The sequence below is a fragment of the Xenopus tropicalis genome, chromosome 8, assembly GCF_000004195.4.
Source record: "Xenopus tropicalis strain Nigerian chromosome 8, UCB_Xtro_10.0, whole genome shotgun sequence".
Lineage (NCBI taxonomy): Eukaryota > Metazoa > Chordata > Amphibia > Anura > Pipidae > Xenopus > Xenopus tropicalis.
The window spans coordinates 77362045-77383269 of record NC_030684.2 but is presented as its reverse complement, the minus strand read 5'-3'; the positions used below and the strand labels follow the sequence as shown (position 1 = coordinate 77383269).

Here is a 21225-nt window from a genome sequence, read left to right as displayed (position 1 = left end):
GCTACCCCTTTAAGGGGTGAGTGTGTTACACAGTTAGGCCACTAGATGTCACTACAGTTTCAGTCAGTTTTTCTTTTCATAAACAGCGAAACTGAAAGTACAGAGAATATTTATTGTTGTGGTGTGGGTGCCCTGGCTGTCAGGCTATGTCTGCTCAGCTGCACAGTGACCCCCTTACCTTGGGGAGCCTGCCGAATCGGGAAGAGGAGGGCAGCTTCCTGTTACTGGATGAAGATGAAAACCTTAAGGTAGTGGCAGTGGGAGGGAGAAATGGCAACCAGGAAGTGAACTTGGACACATGCAGTGCTTCAGCTTTCATTGTTTACAGGCAGTATGCGCACTGTATAATCTGTATATAAATGAGTATGCCAATATGCCATATACAGTTTGGAAGCGATAGCTACGTGTTCCCATGAATATGTCTGCACATACTGAGAGACTTGTTTGTGTACATGATGTGCACTGTGCCAGAGATCAGTGTAATGTGTAGTTTTCATATTTGTGTATATATCTCTGGTTGTGTGATGTAGTGTACCTGAGGTTTTTTGGGATTTTTTTGCTGTCTGTTTTGTGGCCCATCAGGGTGTATAATCCATATACTTACAATGCAGCAATAGACGTGAATATTTTATGTGTATATTCAATTAAACAGTGCTATTCCTATTTAGGAAATCACTTTTGACTGTAAAGGTTCTATTTTCCTGTCACACCATTTGTTAGAAGTGTGTGTGTGAGGGCAATAATACAGTGTTTGTGCGTTACAAGCTAGAGAGGTGGGCAGCACTAACTGGGGGGAGAGATAGGGTGATGGGCACATGGGGAGATTAGTCACCTGCAGTTAAATCTCTACTATCACGGGCGAATAGTCTCCCCGAAATGCCTCCCCACCAGCAATAAAGTGACTCGCCGGGGGTTAGGCATGCACTTTGTTTTTTTATTTTTAAGTTGCGTGAAGTTTGAACTTTAAAAAATTAAGCTGCTCTTATCGTATCCACCAGCTATTCACTTTAAAGTACTATCTCCAGTAATAACTTAATTTGTCAAACAGGATCCAAAGAGCTTCCATTTTGGCCTGCTCACCTACAGAACATTTCAATACACGTAATAGAATTTACCAATAGCCAACAGTAATAATACTCTGCCTATTAGGCAATACACTGGTGCATTATGGGCAGTACTTAAATAAGTGAAGCATATGTTGATAAATGAACTTGGGTATGCAGAGCTCTCTTGTCTAGTTAGTGCCAGTTATATCTGTTTGACATTGTTTACAATTTATCGTTATTGTATAGTGTGAAGGTCATCTTTAGGCACAGGCAGATGTTCTGTGGCAGTTTAAATGTTATAAAAAGATGTGCACAATATATTCGATTTACCTGGTACTTCATTCCTGATCATGTTCCAGAGCCACCATATATGCACAGAAATATATGTGGATAGTGTGGTACAGGATGTACTAAGCATGAATGTTTATTACATTTAGTTGCCAAAAGTTGCAACTATTTGGAGAGAACCTTCCCTTTGAAAATTGCTTCAAAGTAATAGCCTTCTTTAGGAACAAGCACACTTGAGCAGGAGCTCAGATACTGCAGGCATTTATTACAGTGATTTGAACAGCACTGTTTGTACTGTACGAACTGACTTCAGTATATGTTACATTTGCAGTTGCTGCCACTTAAATGCTCCTAGAGCTGCAACAGCATAGAGCCCCACTTGCAACATTTTTGGCACAGACTTTGTGGCAACTATGAATCCCCTTGCATTACCATGTACATACAGTATTCTCAGCTAAATTCCCTAGGAGCTAGAAGGATGTGCAAACTGGATCTTCTTGTGGGTTAAGGTTTTGTAAGACTGGTCCTGGCTGCAAGTATAGATGTCATCATCTCTTTATATCTCTCTTTTTCTTACTGTTGTCATACTCGGCATCAAAAATTTGTCACAAATATACCACAGAGTAGGCCCAACTGGTAAATTGCTGCATGGAAGTAGCATAGATGAATACATGTGGGAACAAGCACTCTTTGTATGGCATTTTAGTTGGTGCAAAGAATAGTGAATTAGGACTATGGTGTTGAATATTATCAGTATAGTTAGCCATTTTGGTTACCTACTCCTTACAGGCATTTCATTCTACTGGCATGTTCACTCTGTCATGTAAGTCTGTTTGAAATGTATGTATCTCACAGTTCTCAATCAGGAGAGGTATTTTCCCCAGGCTAGTGCACACTGTACCCTAAGTTACTTTATTCCCAGGTGTTCCCTGCTTGGGCTTGCACATGCACAGTGGAGTAAAATCTTCAGATTGTCAGTCAGCGCTAAGGATGATTGGGTAAGTAAATAGTAAATATGATAATCAAATGCCTAGCTACATCTGAGGTCTGATCTCAAAATACTCGTTTGGTGCTTTTAGCAATTTAAGGGTTAATCATTGTCATAATGGATACGTAAACTAAATATCATAGGGAAATTTATTTTACTATTACATAAGAGAAGCAGTTCTAAAAGAAGTGAAAAGACATTTCTTATTGAAACTAAAAAGTGTTTACTCATTTATTTGTTTATTGTAATTTTTATATTTATGTACTGCAGTTTTAAAGTGCCATTTCAGCAATTTCTATCTATTATACGTACAAATGTACTCTGAAGAAAATGTTCCAATTATATTGCATTGTGCTTTCTGTTAGTTCTACTGTGTTCAGTTACTGAAAGAAATAGTTGTCTTTCCTGCTTTTTTTCACTGCAAGTTCTCTTTACATATTATCTTGATACAATGTTGCATGAGTCAGCTGTTCTCCACCCAAGACTCCCTTTCCGACAATCAACTGGAGAAGAGCATATTATGGTTGCAACAATTTTATTAATAGCGCATGTACTCAGAACCAAAAGTGCAAGCAATAGCAAAGGGCAGACTCTTACTTTTAATAGCAATTATATTTACCAATAAGCAGTGGCATAATTACCCTGCACTGGGACTTCCCCCGCCTGCACGCACCCACCACCAGCCCCTTGCCTATAAATCCCTGAACCCCATCCGTTTTCCTACTTGAGAGGTGGCGAGGAGTGGAGATTTATATACAGTAATAGAGAAATCAGGTATGCTTCCTCTTGTAGGCCACTACAGATAACTTTAAAATAATTTTAAAGTTGCAATTAGTTTTACTATATTATATTATGATTACTTGCTTTTTGTGTTCTACAGAACTCTCTTATTATTTAATCTTGAAACCTGCATTCATATCCCTTCAATCTTATATAGCTTATAAAAACTTCATTCTTAAATTATTAATGGGATATTGAGAAAGTCATGGCATTCTAAATAAGCCTAATACTCTAATTATTTGTTGGCTTGCACCCCTTGAAAGGATAATGGTTATTCTGATGCAGCCTCAATCATAAACATACATTTAACCCTGTTCCTATTTCTGGTTTTAAATGGTTACATTTAAAATATTAGTAAAGGATATACAAAACAAAACTGGAATTCATTATGTTTGCTTTCTTTGTTTATATTATTTGTGTGCATTTGTTTATAACTAATTTAATAAACAAGAATTGATGGGATTTTTATTTCAGGTGCTGTTGTACCATTAACATTGTGTTGCTATTTTAGTTTTTTTATAAACAATACATGTTTACTTTTCAGGTGCAACATTTGTCTGACTTCCTCAACAAACTGCAATGTAACCAAAACAGCTCAGTTAAAGTCCTCTGTATTTTTGGCAACACTGGTGAAGGCAAGTCTCACACCCTTAATGAGACATTTTTTGAGGGTCGGCAGATATTTAGAACTTCACCATCTCAGTTCTCCTGTACTGTGGGAGTTTGGGTTGCTTATGATCCAGTGCTGTCCTTGGTTATTTTGGATACAGAAGGTCTTTTGGGTACTACAAACAAACAGAACCAGAGAATGAGGCTTCTCATCAAAGTCCTAGCTGTATCAGATGTGGTGGTCTACAGGACACGAGCAGAAAGGCTGCACAATGATATGTTCCAGTTCCTTGGAGATGCTTCAAATGCTTACTTGAAGTATTTTACTCCAGAATTCAAGTCATTGTCTAGTCGATGTGGACTTGATGTTACATTGTCCAGTCTGGGTCCAGCCCTTATTATCTTTCATGAGACATCAAGGACAGATCTGCTGGGCCATGGTAAGTAATTTGGGGTGCACATAGCATTGTATACCCTGCTCAATACTGTTGGTAACATGGATGCATTTAATAGACGCAAGTATTTGACATAAATGTATTGTAGGCCGTAAGACTCCTGGACAAGCAGAGCTTGAACTTCAGAAAAGATTCCATGAACTTGGTACCACACCAGAAGCCTATAGTTCTATTCGATATGTTGGTGTGAAAACTGTGATACGACCTACAAATTTCTCTGCGCTGAATGAAGCTGTGAGGAAGCAGGTCTTGGACACATCTACTCGCTCATCCCGTCCTCTTTCCCATGTTTTTACTGCTCTGCAGGTACCAGTGACACATGGCTTTGTGCATTGTGTGTATGAATTTGTACCTAAAAGCTTTGAAGAACTTTTTGGCACATATACTATATCATTTATGACTAATTGTGATCCTAACTGTGACCTCTCAACACGATACAGTTCGCCAAATATATTTTTATTATTGACATTTAAGCAGAGCCCCATCCTTTATTTTCAGACAGACAGATGAAGCTAGTGAACTAAGGTGCTGCAGAATGTGAGATTATATAGTTGTTGCGGATAGAAAGGGCCCCCCTCCTACTTCAAAGTATAATTTTTTTGTGCTCTTTGAACATTGGCCCAAAATAGTAAGTGAACTCTTATGTGCATTTTACCTTTATTGTTTCCTGGTTACTGGCTTTTAAAGCTAGCCACACACATATATATATGGGACAAACCTAAATACAGCAAGTGGCGGGAAACAAAAATCATGACGTGAACGTGACGTGTAAACTGACGGACAAGTGTAATTCAAAACATCAACTAATACACAAATAAAATAAAATAATAATGTAACCATGTCTCCTATATAGAGTGTACCACAACTATACAAATGTGTGTATCAAAAAAGAATAAACCATATCGCTAAGCCATCATGCAGCGATGTGCGTGTCAATAAGTTAATAGTTAGTATGTGGGCAAGAACAGCAACTATAACATCATGCGTCATAAAGAAGTTCAAAAATGTTACCAGAACATGGTACACAAATGGCCTGTGACACTGTCTCTAGATAGAGCGGTGTAACCACGATCGCTGTCATTAGATAGATCAGTGTAGCCACGATCGCTCCTGTAGGGTGGCATTAGAGCGGTCAGTAGCTATATCACTGGAAAGGCCACTCACTATATCACTAGAGGTTTCAGAGTTACTATGCCCATTTATATATAGTAACCTAGAAGCAAGTGGATTGCGATCACACGATTTAAGCAAAATATAAATAAATAAAAAATAATAATGCTAAAACAAGTGTAGACAAAGAATAGACAAAAAGTAAGTGACAAGAAACAGAGAAAAGAAAAATAGCATAGGTCAGCTACCGCTGGAATCTTGGTGTAACGAAACCCCAGTCTATCACAAAATGTCTAGCCCCTCAAATGTACAGACTACTTACGGCAAACAGTATGCTGGGAAGGGTAAGTGGGGTCACGTAGTATGCAGAATGAGCCCCGGTTCAAAAGAGGACCACACGATAACAAGGGTCGCGGTTTATTGCTCACAGGTATAGAGTACTGTTATCTCCCCGAATTGAGACACAAAAGTATAGTGCTGCGAGCGTGAAGGAGATTGCAGATATGATAGGTAAGTATGCGCAATTGGAACCTTTATGTAGTCCCACAATATGCCACTCAATGATGGGTGATATTTAGGAATAAACCAATTCATTGGTATACATCCAGTAAAGCCACACAATGATGGATCACCCTCGAACACAATGGAAATAAGCCATTCATTAGAATATCACATATAGAGCATACTGTATATATATATATATTTATATATACAGTATTGTATTATATATTTGCTTATGTGAAAGGTCTAAACCAAACTGCCTAATCCCTGCATACCACATGTTTATTTTAAAACATGCATTACAGAAAAACAGCACCAATTCATGTTTCATCCATGCACTGTGTATTACTATATATTTAACTTATCTATTACTTGTATATGTATATCTGCCTATTACAGAGTACTAATTACATAGTATGCTGCAGTCAATGTGTTTTATTCTGATGAATAGCATTCTGGGCTTTGGAATTTGCAGTTTTAATTGAAAAGTTAATATTGCAGGGATTTTCTATTTATGTATTGCAATTGTACACTAAAAGGCTAGTTTGTATTTGTAAAAAAATGCAAGCAAAACTAGCTAGTGTAGAGGCTTATCCTTATTATGTTTTTCTCATTAGGAACAGCATTCTACATATTCATGCATTCTCTTTTCTTCAGAGGCTGACTGAGCGCTTCTTTGGCAGTATCCCAGAAAGCCAGATTAATGTGATTTCCATCTTTCCTGATGAGTACTTCACCTGTTCCTTGCATTGCCTCAGCTGTGGGTAGGTGCTTATGATTTTTCTTACAGTATACAGTATATATGTATAATACAGACAAGACATTTGTTCAGCAAAGTTCAGCAGCACAAGTGAGTAAATACCTAAGCATACTGGTACGTATATATCATAATTTCATGATCCGGTGTTATCTGAATTCTAGTCATTTAGAGAGACAAATGGAAGGAAGTTCTGCTCTAAAGACCCTGTAGCCTTAATACATGTACCTTTGTTTCATGCAATTGTCAGTGCTTGTATGGTGGTCTTCCAATTTTAAGCAGTAGCCATATTCTATCTATATTGGATTTAAATGGGTATATATTTTATAGCATTTTTAGATGCCAGGGGTAAATATTATTTAAAAAGTCACAGGGGATCATTAAATATTAATGGGGATTAGCAGACTATTGTTAGGGGACAAGTTTCTGTCTAACCCTAGAACAATAGGTGCAAAAAGCCTCATTAACATTTTATAAACAAGTAAAACACTTATTAAAAAAAGTTTTAATTTATATCTTACATATAAAAAGTTTTTACCTCACATTTGCATGATTATGCCAGTTTTAGCTTTATCAATGAGGCAATAATAAATTTTGTGTGAATATATTGTAAATATTTAAAAGGAAAATTAAAGTCTCCCAGTGCCCCATTTTTAATCACTTTACTGACATTTGCCCCAACTTATCTGTGCCCCCATAGCATGTCCAGAACTACAGAGCTGCTTAACAGCATTGGTCCCCCACCTGTTCCCAGCAGCCATCTTGGGGATCAGCAAACAGCACATTCACACCGGCACCCAAACTGGGATATTGGGGTACAGGGTTGGACTGCCCCAACAGGGCACTGGATAAAAACCCAGTGGGCCCTAGTCCTGTTAAACCTCTATTCACTGGGCATGTTGGTGTGTGGGCCGGATTGCTGCTGACCAGTAATGAGTAGGGGCTAGAGAAGAAGGTATTTAGACTCTTAAATCTTGTTACAGAAGTGGAATTACACAGAAATATAGGAAACATTAAATAGCCCAGCTTGTCCTGAAAAAATGATGCATAGTTTCCCTGGGCAAACTAAAATTATCCCTCAGGAAATGGCCCCAAAGTGAAATGACAAATGGCACATGACATGCAATATCCTGATGGTAAAATCCTTACCCCAAGGCTCGTGTAGCTGTGGGACTGGGTTTGATGGCACCGACAGATTTACTAAGAGCTAAAGGCAAATTCATAAAAAAAAATGTCTGTAAAATGACAAAATCTGTTTAAAAGACAAATTCACAAAAGTGGAGATGAATTTGAAGTCTCAATATCACCACTTTTGTGAATTCCCCCCATAGAGTGCATGCACACACAGTGTATTTTAGCTGGAAACTGCTTAAGTATGCAACTTAAGGCTGAAATATGCTGTGCCTGTTTGCACCAGGACTGAAGCAATTCTTCTGGGCACTCACAACTTGCAAATTTTTAAAGTGTAGGGGCAGATTCTCAGTCTGTGCTTATCCGTAGGCCTAGAATCTTCGTGTGTGGCACTTGCCTTAAGGTGGCCATACACGGGCCGACTATAGCTGCCGATATCGGTCCCTTGGACCAATTCGGCAGCTAATCGGCCCGTGTATGGGGAGAGCAGAGCGGCCTGGTCGACCGATATCTGGCCTGAAATTGGCCAGATCTCGATCGGCCAGGTTAGAAAATCTGGTCGGATCGGGGACCGCATCGGCTCGTTGATGCGGTCCCCGATCCGACTGCCCCATTGCCGCCCACATAATCCGATCGTCTGGCCCCAGGGCCAAACGATCGGATTATTATTTTTTTTACCTAAATGGTCCCCGATATCGCCCACCCGTAGGTGGGGATATCGGGGGAAGATCCGCTCGCTTGGCGACATCGCCAAGTGAGCGGATCTGCTCGTGTATGGCCACCTTTAGTCTGTGTATGGGTTTTCCGAGTTTTCCTGCGAGTTCCATTGGGACAAGGTCAGTTGTAAAGAAGTATGCATTATCTGAGAACCTGTATATATTGTGTCTAAATGCTTAATTATTCTTTGAGATTAGGTTCCTTATTAATACAGTTATTTGATCTTATAGCTCTCGATGCAAGAATAGAATGAACCACTTAAAGGATGGTGTCCCGCATGAAGCAAACAGTCTTTGTCAGTACACTCATGAGTACGCCAATAAAGTTTTCATTTGTAAGGTAAGCAAGTTTGTGTGTCAGTATATGCAGGTGATCTGTAGATTAAAATGCAACATTTTAAGGAAAAGAAAGCTATATTTACTAAGGGGTGCAAATTGTTAGGCACCCCCCCCCAGTAATTATTTACCTGATACCCCAGACCAGTGCCCCTGCATGGTCCAGTGTACTTCTTTAGAAGTGCCATGTGACGATCTGGAGCACAATGTACCAGGCTGGTGCACTTTTCAGAAAGTTATCACTGGGGGTGCCTAATATTTTGGCACTGTGCAGTGATTATACAGTGGTGTGAAAAACTATTTGCCCCCTTCCTGATTTCTTATTCTTTTGCATGTTTGTCACACAAAATGTTTCTGATCATCAAACACATTTAACTATTAGTCAAAGATAACACAAGTAAACACAAAATGCAGTTTTTAAATGAGGGTTTTTATTATTTAGGGAGAAAAAAATCCAAACCTACATGGCCCTGTGTGAAAAAGTAATTGCCCCCTGAACCTAATAACTGGTTGGGCCACCCTTAGCAGCAATAACTGCAATCAAGCGTTTGCCATAACTTGCAACGAGTCTTTTACAGTGCTCTGGAGGAATTTTGGCCCACTCATCTTTGCAGAATTGTTGTAATTCAGCTTTATTTGAGGGTTTTCTAGCATGAACCGCCTTTTTAAGGTCATGCCACAACATCTCAATAGGATTCAGGTCAGGACTTTGACTAGGCCACTCCAAAGTCTTCATTTTGTTTTTCTTCAGCCATTCAGAGGTGGATTTGCTGGTTTGTTTTGGGTCATTGTCCTGCTGCAGCACCCAAGATCGCTTCAGCTTGAGTTGACGAACAGATGGCCGGACATTCTCCTTCAGGATTTTTTGGTAGACAGTAGACTTCATGGTTCCATCTATCACAGCAAGCCTTCCAGGTCCTGAAGCAGCAAAACAACCCCAGACCATCACACTACCACCACCATATTTTACTGTTGGTATGATGTTCTTTTTCTGAAATGCTGTGTTACTTTTACGCCAGATGTAACGGGACACGCACCTTCCAAAAAGTTCAACTTTTGTCTCGTCGGTCCACAAGATATTTTCCCAGAAGTCTTGGCAATCATTGAGATGTTTTTTAGCAAAATTGAGACGAGCCATAATGTTCTTTTTGCTTAAAAGTGGTTTGCGCCTTGGAAATCTGCCATGCAGGCCGTTTTTGCCCAGTCTCTTTCTTATGATGGAGTCGTGAACACTGACCTTAATTGAGGCAAGTGAGGCCTGCAGTTCTTTAGATGTTGTCCTGGGGTCTTTTGTGGCCTCTCGGATGAGTTGTCTCTGCGCTCTTGGGGTAATTTTGGTCGGCCGGCCACTCCTGGGAAGGTTCACCACTGTTCCATGTTTTTGCCATTTGTGGATAATGGCTCTCACTGTGGTTCGCTGGAGTCCCAAAGCTTTAGAAATGGCTTTATAACCTTTACCAGACCGATAGATCTCAATTACTTTTGTTCTCATTTGTTCCTGAATTTCTTTGGATCTTGGCATGATGTCTAGCTTTTGAGGTGCTTTTGGTCTACTTCTCTGTGTCAGGTAGCTCCTATTTAAGTGATTTCTTGATTGAAACAGGTGTGGCAGTAATCAGGCCTGGGGGTGACTACAGAAATTGATATTGAAATTGAAAATTTAAATTGATAAACCACAGTTAAGTTATTTTTTAACATAATAACTTTTTCACACAGGGCCATGTAGATTTGGAGTTTTTTTTCTCCCTTAATAATGTAAACCTTCATTAAAAAACTGCATTTTGTGTTCAATTATGTTATCTTTGACTAATAGTTAACGGTTTTTGATGAGCAGAAACATTTAAGTGTGACAAACATGCAAAAGAATAAGAAATCAGGAAGGGGGCAAATAGTTTTTCACACCACTGTAAATGTACATCCCCCCTTATCCTCCCCTTAATGAGGTTGTTTACCATTGAGTTAACTTTTAGTATGATGTAGAATAAAGAATGATATTCTAAGATAATTTGCAATTGGTCTTCATTTTTTATTATTTGTAGTTTTTTAGTCATTTCATTTTAAGTTTAGCAGCCCTTCAGTTTGGAGTTTCAGCTGCTATTTAGTTGCCAGGGTCCAAGTTACCTTAGCAACCAGGGAGTGGTTTGGATGAGAGACTGGTATATCAATAGGAGAGGGACTGAATAGAAAAGAAAGTTACAAAAAGTAACAATAACAATAAAACTGTAATAGTATTTTTGCTGCCCCCATTTAAAAACTGCAAAGAAATTGAAGAAGGAGGCAAATAATTCAAAAACCATAACAAATGAATAATTAAGACCAATTGAAAAGTTGCTTAGAATTGGCCATTTTATAATAAATAAAAGTTAACTTAAAGGTGAACCACCCCTTTAACACAGCACTGCTGAATGCAGTGACACGCAGGTCTCTGCACAAAAATGGAGTGTAGCAATTATATTATGGTCAGGGCAAGTTGCAAAGTGCAAAACATGGTGGATTGTACCCGTGCTTTGCACTTTTCTCCCTGTCCTACTCATAATGAATGACCCCAATAGTCTTGGAGTGTAAGTGAGGTGTGAGAGAGAGAAGGTGTGGGATCAAAGCAACAGATAACTTACTGGCTCACATTTTTTTTCCCACCAGAGATGCTATGAAGGAGGGAAAGAGGAGATTGTAATACCTAAAACTGTTGCTTCTAGAGACAACCCCTGGATGGGACTAGCAAAATATGCCTGGTCTGGGTAAGAATTTTATATTCATTGTCTGGCAACAGCTGTGTGGTATCATGAGAAATGTGAGTTCCATTAGATGATTTAATTCTTGAAATAGTCTCTCAGGATACATGTTAGTGAGTCTCAGTAACAGCATAAAATCACTTGGGACTGGCTGAATGTGTAGATCTTCCATCAGGTAGCCATAAAGTATTTATCATTTGTAATTTCTTTGTTCATTTATAAATAACATAGCCCTTCAGTCATTGTGCAACACAGCGCTAACTACATTTGTGGGCTGATACCAACTACATATCTCATAGCACACTAGCTATAATCTTCCCTCACAACATAACTGTATATAAAATAGGGAAGCATTTCCCAGAGAAAATTTTACAAGATATATAGATATATAGAGTCCACTGGTTTTATAGAATGGTCAGTAGATGACTAGAAAACATGGAGAATGAGCATCCACAGTATATCTGCTTTCATCACTGCCTGACCTCATGTACATGTGCTCCACAGATATGTCCTTGAGTGCCGTGTATGTGGTATTATCTACCGGAGTCGACAGTACTGGTATGGGAACAAAGACCCTGATGGATCCATAGTACGGCAGGAAGTGCGGCATGTTTGGTCCCGGGTAGTTAAAAATTTCATATTATTTTAAATATTTTAAACAGTGAATGATTCAGATGCTCCTCTGTGTGTTTTTTTTTGATCAGACAAAGACGGAGGAAATAGTTGTGTCATACTACCTTAGTGTGTCTTTATACTCCACATAGCATTTCTGGAGCTGATGAAATTTATCTATGGAATTTCATTTCGTTACACTTCCATAAGTAAATGTGGAATTTTTGGAAAATGGCACATAGCACTGTACACTGGGAAGTTCCATAGCAAGGTAGGCTGTATGAGTTGGTTCATTGCAGCTTGCCTTCAGTTCAATGAGTTGGCTTACCCCATAAGCAAAGATGGCCATGCACTAGCCAATATAAGCTGGTTCAGACTTGGTTGCCTAATGTTTGGGGAGCACCCAACAGCCTGCCTAATTAGTATCTGCGTGGCAGGTTTAAATAACCTTGGACCACATTGAACTAACCCAATGGGTTTGCATAGAGCAACAATATAAATGATTGGATCAGCCTGATTTAGTCCAGTACTTGAGGGACCATATTGTGCAAATGTTGCCAAATTAGTGGATTTTAAAGGTTCTGACAAGCTTAAAGGAGTAGTTCAGCGTAAAAATGAAACTGGGTAAAAAAGACTGCGCAAAATAAAAAATATTTCTAATATAGTTAGTTAAAAAAATAGATCAAAATTTGATCTATAAAGGCTGGAATGTGCAGATATCTAACATAAAAAAAACATAACGCAACTTATTGCTTTCAGCTCTCTAACCTCTTAATTAGTCAGTAACATTAGGGGGGCACGTGAGACATACCTGTTCAGTTAGTTTGTAAGCACACAGGCCAGAATCAAACTAACTGAACAGCTATGTCCCATGGGGCCCCCCTCAAGTTACTGACTGGTAACAGGTTAGAGAGCTGAAAGGAGGAAGTAGAGTTCTGGCTAGTGTGTTAAGCATTGGTTCACTTTAGACTTTATAGATAACATTTTTGGCTAACTAACTATATTGAAACAGTTTTTATTTTGCACATCCTATCTATTTTACCCAGTTTTGTTTTTACACTGAACTGTTCCTTTAAGCTATCAGGGGAACCCAATAGCAGGGTCATTGCTGGCACTAAGCAGTGGCAGTGTTATTTTAATTGTTCTGCTGTAGGGAGACTGCTATAAATTATAACTGACACATACCTCCCCCATATTCATGTGGCACATAGGAAACCATATGAAATATACAAACTAAAATACATACAGATGTTAAATTAATTTTTCTTTATCGAAATAAATTGCTTAAGGTATGGATATCGGTGTATCAGCAAAATATTTTTAGATATCAGCATGTAAAAAAAGACCCTTTGAGAGAAGTTTAAATTGAAAAACTCACCTATCTGGATGCTGGACACATCCTCTTTGCACATTGTGGCCTCAAACTGGCATTTCCTCTTGTGGAAATAAAGTCTTTGTCCGACTAGGTTACCACAATAGAAACTTTTATACTGACTTCCCCATCACAAAGCACATATCCTCTTTAATTCTGGATTTCCCAGACTTGAGATGGCTTTTGAGATATTTATTTAGGTTAAAAACAAGACATTAACCTGTCAGGTTTAGCCCTCAGAATTCATGTGAAACCATTGATCCAGAGGGAGCAATATACCTGTTGTGGAAATACTGTCCAGTAATCACTTGGTTTTCTAGATTTGCCCCAAAATAACACAGAATGTACAAAATACAAAGGAGAGCTATCAAAATTGCCCTAAGTGCAAAGATAGAATATATTTACTCCTAATTTGCAAATTAATACAATTTGCCATTTAGTACCATAATGTTTAAAGGGGTTGTTCACCTTTAAGTATGATCCTGATTAGAAAGATAAGTAATAAAAAATAACAATACAATTGTACCCTCACAGAGCAATAATTTTTTGGCTGCTGGGTTCAGTGACCCCCATTTAAAAGCTGGAAAGAGTTAGAAGAAGGAAAAAACTATAAAAAAGAAATAATGAAGACTAATTGATAAGTTGCTTAGAATTGGCCCTTCTATAACATACTATCAACCACCTTAACTGTAAAAAATAGAAAATAGCAACATTTATGAAGATTTTCCCAAAGTATTATTTCTGGCCCTGAAACCAACCACTTGCAGCTTAATTCTTGCCTTTACCCCTGCATCAATTCTTTGTCTGCTTTTCTTCCAAGCAAGTTGTTAAGTCTTTGACTTTTGCTGCTGCTTGAATGCTTGAGGTGTGATATGGGGTTGCTGGGGACAAGGACTTATCTCCCCCATGGGTAAATGATTTTTAACTGAATACCTTGTTGGTGACTGCGGTTTATGAATAATGTTGTCTGAATTATCAGCTGAGATCGTTTCATGGTTTTTATACATAAATTCTGAAGAATTTTGGAAGCAGAACCAACTACATTTAAGAGGACAGACATTACAGTCAACTCAGACTGTACCTTCTGGAGCACTAAAACATTATTTTGCCTAGTCCTGCACTTAAGGGCAAATGCCCATACCTGATGCACTCTTACCTTCCAATTTGTGCCTGTATGTTACCCAACCACTTAGACTGTAAGCTCTATGGGGCAGGGACCTCCTTCCTACAGTGTCTCATACCACATGGCACTTACTCCCTGTGTATTTATATTGTATTTATAATTATTTATTGTATTTATTATAACACTTGTCCTCTTTGTGTGTAATTTTGTGTATTGTAAGATTGTACAGCACTGCGTACCCTTGTGGCGCTTTATGAATAAAGTTATACATACATACATACATACATTTCTGTTTGGGGGCAGCTGTCTATTGCTGATGTAAGTATTGTGTCATAGGATTGCCTTTTAAATAGCTTTCCCATCCATTTCCAAAAAACATGCTCCTTTTACCAACACCACAATCTCAGTTGTTTTGATTTTGTTTTTGCAGGATGATGAATACACTGTGGACCATCATAATGCTGCTCAGCGCTTACTGGATGGGGTCACTATCGTTGTCCAGACTGTGAATAACTACAGTATTGGCCCCAAAACAACAGTCACTTCCTGGCTGACTGATCAAGTGGCTCCTGCATACTGGAGACCCAATTGTGAGATCATAGTAGGTGAAAGTGTTCTGAACATAAAATAGTTTACAGTCGTAAGAAAGTGACTTCATGAAAATGCATTGTAGGTCCCCCCAAAAATTTTTCAGATACACAATACATGCACAGAATTTATTGTTATCCAACCAAAATGTAATTGATGTGGGCGATCAATTAAACGATGGTACTAATATTATCAGGACGATAATTCAGAGCCCACATACGGTCCCACAACTGCGTTTCGTATGATTTTACCGGTGAGTGTATGGCCAGCTTGGAATAATGCTACTCTCTTTCCTAAAAACTCATGTGGGGAAGAAGCACACCATCATACTCAACTCGATTAAGCCTTACTTTGCCATGTTAGCATTAACCAACCATTATGGCCACCCCATAAATCAATAATATAATAGTCAAGAAAGAGTCCAGGCCATAGCATTCATTATAGTTCATTACCTTCAAAAGTGTAACAATAAATAAATAAGGTATCACGTTAAAATACATGTGAACCCAAAAAATATTTTTTTGCCTACTCCAGCTTTCCAATATGAATTTATTGAAAAAGTCATTTGTAACTGTAATTGCTATTAAAAGCAGCATTTAACTTAACTTTTGGTTATGACTTTTTAAATAATGTTGCAAAAGTCTGTCTCCTCCAGCAAGACAGGTCTGTCAGTCTTGCTGCCTTGTGTTATATTGTTTCAGAAGCCAGAGCCACCAGGGCAGAGATTACAAAAGGACAGACAAACTGTGCTTTTAATAGCAATTATATATGCAAATAACTTGTATGTAATGAAACAGCTTAGAATTATGTTTTCCTTTATTAGGAAAAAAATATTGTTTAGGTTGACATCCTTTAAAATCACAATTGATATATTATACATCAGACAATAAATACAAAGTTACTCTACAGAAAACATCTTAAGCTAAAACTTTAATTTAATGCTTGGAGGGAAGGGGAGTCCAATTTTTTATCCATGCCACTTCCCTTCTCAATAGCTGTTGACTTAAATTGCCACCTCTAGGTAAATTTACCTGTTCCAATATTGCCCATCTTACCTGGACCACAGTTTATGAGAAAAAAAAACATTTTTAAGGTAATGAACAATAAGGATTGCTATGAACATGACTCTTTCTTGACTACTGTATAATTGGTTTATGGGGTGGCCATAATGGATGGCCAAAGTGAGGGTTAATGGAGTCAGGGCCGGATTTCTCTCTGAGGCGCCCAGAGGCCGCCCCTGTGGGTGTCCCCCTCTGCGCATGCGCGAACGCGCCCCCAGTGCGCATGCGCGAACGCGCCCCCAGTGCGCATACGCGGACGCAACCCCGTGCGCATGCGCGAACGCGCCCTCTCCCCAGTGCGCATGCGCAAACGCTCCTTTAAACTCCCATACGGAGCAGTGGGGAGAGGTCCCGACTGCTCCGTATGGGAGCCAAATTTAAAAATTTTCTTGCGGCGGGGCGGCATGCCGCCCCTAAACTTCTGCCGCCCTAGGCCCAGGCCTTTGTGGCCTCTCCACAAATCCAGGCCTGAATGGAGTCGCATGTCAGTATCACATGTTTTGTATTAAATCTAAGGGATTTAGGTTCACTAAGGGGCAGATTTATCAAAATTTGAGATTAGAGCTCACCAGAGAAAAATTCACCTACTTTCTTTTGATTGCTATGGGATTTTTAGAAGCGTATTTATCACAGGGTGAAAGTAACAGTTCAACATTGGATAAATAAGCTTTTAAAAATGCCATAAGAATAAATAGAAAGCTGGTGAATTCTAATCTCTGGGGAACTCTAATCTTACATTTTGATAAATCTGCCCCTAACTGTGCATTGCACCTGAAGAAGAGGTGGTTCCTCAAAAGCTTGTGCCACTTAGTTCTTTAGTAAATGTGTTAAAGGCATTTCTCAGCATATGGTTTTATTCTTCTTCCCCACATGAGTTTCTATTGGATAGTTTGACTTGGAAGTGGCCTGTGAAGTGTAAGCACCCATTTTAATCAAGTAAGTAGTATGCCAAAGACTTTGTGACTCTTTTTTTATGAAACCAGAACCAAAGGTACTAAAAGAGGCTAAATTCCCAGGAACAGTAACGTCGTTTTTGCTGGAAAGGTTCCTGGCCTAGGAATGCTATAAAGGGAATTAAGGCCAGGACCACATTGGATGGATTCTCAGCCTGTGGATAAATGCATACCTAAAATGCACCCCTATGCTCAACAAAGCTTTTGGTTGTGTCTGCACCTGAAATCATTACGTTGGCCTGGGTTCAGGCAAACTGAGCAGAATTCAGCACCAAACTGTATATTTTTTGCCTCAAATTCTGCTGTGTGGCATTACCCTAAGCCAAAATCTGACCCAGAATTCATACCCAGAATGGGTGTCCTTTAAAAAAGATTAGGAATAGTCTATGTCTTTTCCTGATTTTACCACTAGAATGACTGCAAAGCGAATAAAACAGGCTAAATACCCACAGACAGTGCGGGCTAATTGGTCTGGGAAAGCCAAAAATAGTAAGTGAAATGGAAGCTTCAATTAAAGAAAATAGGAGTAATAAAGGCCAAAGCAGGATAAAATTGACTAGGTTAGAACAGTTTAAAAATGGAAGAGATAAGACAAAAGGTGGGAAAAACCGGACTATAGAGGAGAAAGGAGTATCTTCTAAACTTTGTTCCTGTACCCTGTGTGCTAGCAATTTTTTTAATCTAAGACCTACTACCTTTCTTTCTTAAAGGAGTGTTATGGCTGCAAAAGAGTTTTTGAGTTGACTGAGAGGAAGCATCACTGCCGAGCCTGCGGAGAAGGATTTTGTCATGACTGCTCAGACCAAACTGTGTCCGTTCCTGAAAGAGGCTGGGGCTTATCTCCTGTGAGAGTCTGCAAAAAATGCCACAGTCTGCGGAAAGTTAAATGTACATGCAAAACATCCTCTTCCAGAAATGTCAAACTGAAAACTAAAATGAATAGGTTTACCTTTGAGCAGTTAGTCAGTGAGCAGTTCAAAGAGAACTGATTTTGCCAAACCTCAGTACCTGTATTTCTATACATCATTGGATCTATGAGCATATGGTAGCTTTAAAAATTTTTTAACCTTTCCTTTTAATAGGTATATACAATATATATATATATATATATATATATATAATATATTGCTATAATTCAGTGGAAAGGTGACTAATTCCCCAGCTCAGATAAAAAAATAACAAGGAACCCCAATGATATTCTGGAACCCAAAACAGTGCCATCCTTTAACAATAGAATTGGGTATACTGTATATTTCTGAGCTGTATCCTAATGAGAATACAACAGAATTTTGGATTCCTGTTCCAGATTGCATTAGCACAGCAGTGAACTAAAAAGGAGGAGAAAAACAAGATAAAACGAGTACTCAAGTATGTTCAGTTCATTGAATTTAAAGGAGAACTAAAACTTCATATTTTATTTATTTATAACAAAGAAGTACACTAGAAATACTGCACATTATGTTTAGGATTCCTGTACCAGCCCAAGGCCTCCATGGCCCTTTAGCAGTAGAGATCTCTGTCACTGTTTATGCTCCCCCATAGCTACTCATTTTTTTCTGCTGATTCATAGCACTGGGCTGCTGTTACTTACTTGAGCTTAGGAACAACAAGATACTGTGTATACATTATACTTATTGCTGAGGTAGTAAACATAGGTCTATAGTGTGATTAGGGCTTTGTGACCCTAATAGACTCTTTAAGCAGTGATACAGATGCAAGTGCTTTAAGTGTGGCCCCCAAAAAGGGTGCAGTTTTGTGCCTGTATTATTGTACCATATGACCACTTTGGGTGCTAAACATTTATAACTCTTGCTTCAGACAATAGGAAAGGGTTAATGACTGGAGGGGTGCCAATTTTTTAGGCACCCCCGCTGATTATGGTGTCTAGATGTCTACTCAGACCCAGGGCCAGATCCCTTGCAGCTGCCCTGGGTGGTATGCATGCCCAGTAGAGCAAAATTAGAGTAAAAGCTGCAGCTGCAAGGGGGCCCTAGACAAGGGACAGGATGCCATTTGATTGAATAGTGCTGTTTTTAGCAAAGAAGAGGGCCTGCCCAGGGCTGGAGGATAGCAGTCTTAATCACTGAATCACTAAACTTGATGCCCAGACCACAACAGAAAAATAATAGTTTTTAATTGTAAGCCAAATGGCTAACGATTTCAATCACTTTTTCTGTTGATGAATAACCTTCCTCCTCATTTAGATTTACTTTTTATTCTGCTCCTGTAACCAGTGCTGTTTTTGTTTTCAAGCAGTGGGCAGATTATTTTGACTTATGAAATATTTGAGGTGTCTACATTTTAGAAATTTAAGGAGAATGGCAGAAAATTAAGATTAAGCAGTTTCTATTGGATATATCCATTTTTTATAACATGAGAAAACCATTGTTATTTTAGGTCCAGATATGACAGAAGATGATGGAAGGAATTTGTTACCTCGCAAGGTGACAGAGATGGCTCAAAGTTCCTTTGATAAAGTGTCAAGTGTATTGGAGTATCCGCTGGGTAATGTTTAAAACTCTTTAGTCTTTAGTAATGGTGTTCTTTATTACCTTTGTTTATTTGTCTTTTATACATTCAGATAAATCGTCACTTATATTATCATAATTTTTATTTCCTAACTCATTTAGACTACCTTCCTTGTCACTTTATGTTGTTCCCAGGATTCATGAAAGAGGCTGCACGTCCTAGTTATTGGGTGTCAGATGATGAGATTTCTGGATGCCATGAGTGTAAAAAGCCTTTCACCCCAAAGATGTCAAAACACCACTGCAGGGCATGTGGACAGGGTTTCTGTGAGTCATGTTCAAGTCACAGACAGCCAGTACCTTCTCGAGGTTGGCATCACCCTGTCAGAGTTTGTGATTTATGCTTTAAGAAGAAAGTGGAGCTTTGAGGTGAACAGTCTTGGAACTGTAAAACAGATGTTCATTTGTAGCAAGGTTTGGTAGCACGAAACCTGATGTCTTTAATTAAGAAAATGACCATCATGATGTTTGGGATTAAAAATGCTTACTTGATTCCTACAAATTCCATTGCCTAGATTTAGACACAATGTGTGCCATGGGGCTCATTTAACAATTCCACAGGCAGGCAGTAAGTACAGGACTCCTCTGTGTCCAGTGCCCCTAATGCATCTTTGCTTGTGCATCTAAATGACAAAAAGCTAGGGGTTGTTCCAGGGGACAATGAAATTCCTCTAACCTACAGCACCCAATGGATGCAGCACCACAGATCACAGACATTGTTGCATTCAAAGGCTGGTGCACCTCTATATACTCCACACTAGAAATTTAAAATTGGTGCCTCAGGGCAAAACCCATGGATCAAATTGTAAAGTGTAAAACATCTAACCTTGCACTTTGTTCAGTAAATAAAGCCTTAAAGAAATACTGTCATGGGAAACATGTTTTTTCAAAACACATCAGTTAATAGAGCTTATCCAGCAGAATCCTGCATTGAAATTTATTTTCAAAAACACAAACTTTTTTAATGTTTGAAATTTCACATGGGGCTTGCCATATATTCCCAGGGTGCCACACACATGTCACCTGTGCTCTGATAAACTTAAATTGTTGGCTTGATATCACCCCCCTCCTAGCAGCCGATCAGCAGAACAATGGGAAGGTAGCAAGAGAGCAGCTCCCAGTAGATATCAGAATAGCACTCAAGAGTAAGGAATTCAAGTCCGGCCTGGCACTCCTCCAGTTACATGAGAGTAGGAGAAACAATAGGTTACCTGAAAGCAGTTCTAATATGTAGCTCTGGCTCTTCCTGAAAGTTCAGACCTGGGCACAATGCACTGAGATGGCTGCCTACACACAAATATTGCAACTTAAAAACCAATACATTTGTTGGTCATTTAGAAATAAAAAGTACACCATAAATATCATGACAGTATCCCTTTAAGTGTTAGGTCTGTTAAATTATACATATGCATGTAAATGTAATTATTTCAGCTGCTAAGACATAAAATTCATTTATTTTTTACCATTCAGCTAATTTGCACTTGTTTTCTAACTTGAAAACATGGAGTGAAGAGACAAATAAGATGGTGACACACTAAT

The 21225-nt window shown here is 38.8% G+C and overlaps 1 protein-coding gene across 2 annotated transcripts; it reads left to right on the top strand.

The window, feature by feature from the left end:
• Positions 1-70: 70 nt before the first annotated feature.
• On the top strand, positions 71-20674 carry zfyve1l (zinc finger FYVE domain-containing protein 1-like). Of its 2 annotated transcripts, XM_002940608.5 has the most exons (12): positions 167-248; positions 2257-2332; positions 3647-4151; positions 4255-4472; positions 6435-6541; positions 8613-8721; positions 11358-11455; positions 11954-12071; positions 14987-15157; positions 17869-18046; positions 19556-19663; positions 19822-20674. In XM_002940608.5, exons 1-12 carry the CDS (start codon positions 229-231, stop codon positions 20052-20054), a joined length of 1941 nt encoding a protein of 646 aa, XP_002940654.2. In that variant the 5' UTR covers positions 167-228; the 3' UTR covers positions 20055-20674. The 2 variants fall into 2 exon arrangements, with proteins under 2 accessions (XP_012825030.1, XP_002940654.2); XM_012969576.3 differs by lacking the exon at positions 2257-2332 and having other exon boundaries at positions 71-248.
• The last annotated feature ends 551 nt before the right edge of the window (positions 20675-21225 follow it).

Bases quoted from the DNA above. Each gene is read 5' to 3' on its own strand.
- zfyve1l (XM_012969576.3), top strand. From the start codon at position 147: ATGTCTGCTCAGCTGCACAGTGACCCCCTTACCTTGGGGAGCCTGCCG. The intron at 249-3,646 runs GTAGTGGCAGTG...TTTACTTTTCAG, and splicing joins ATGAAGATGAAAACCTTAAG to GTGCAACATTTGTCTGACTT. The intron at 11,456-11,953 runs GTAAGAATTTTA...TGTGCTCCACAG, and splicing joins GCAAAATATGCCTGGTCTGG to ATATGTCCTTGAGTGCCGTG.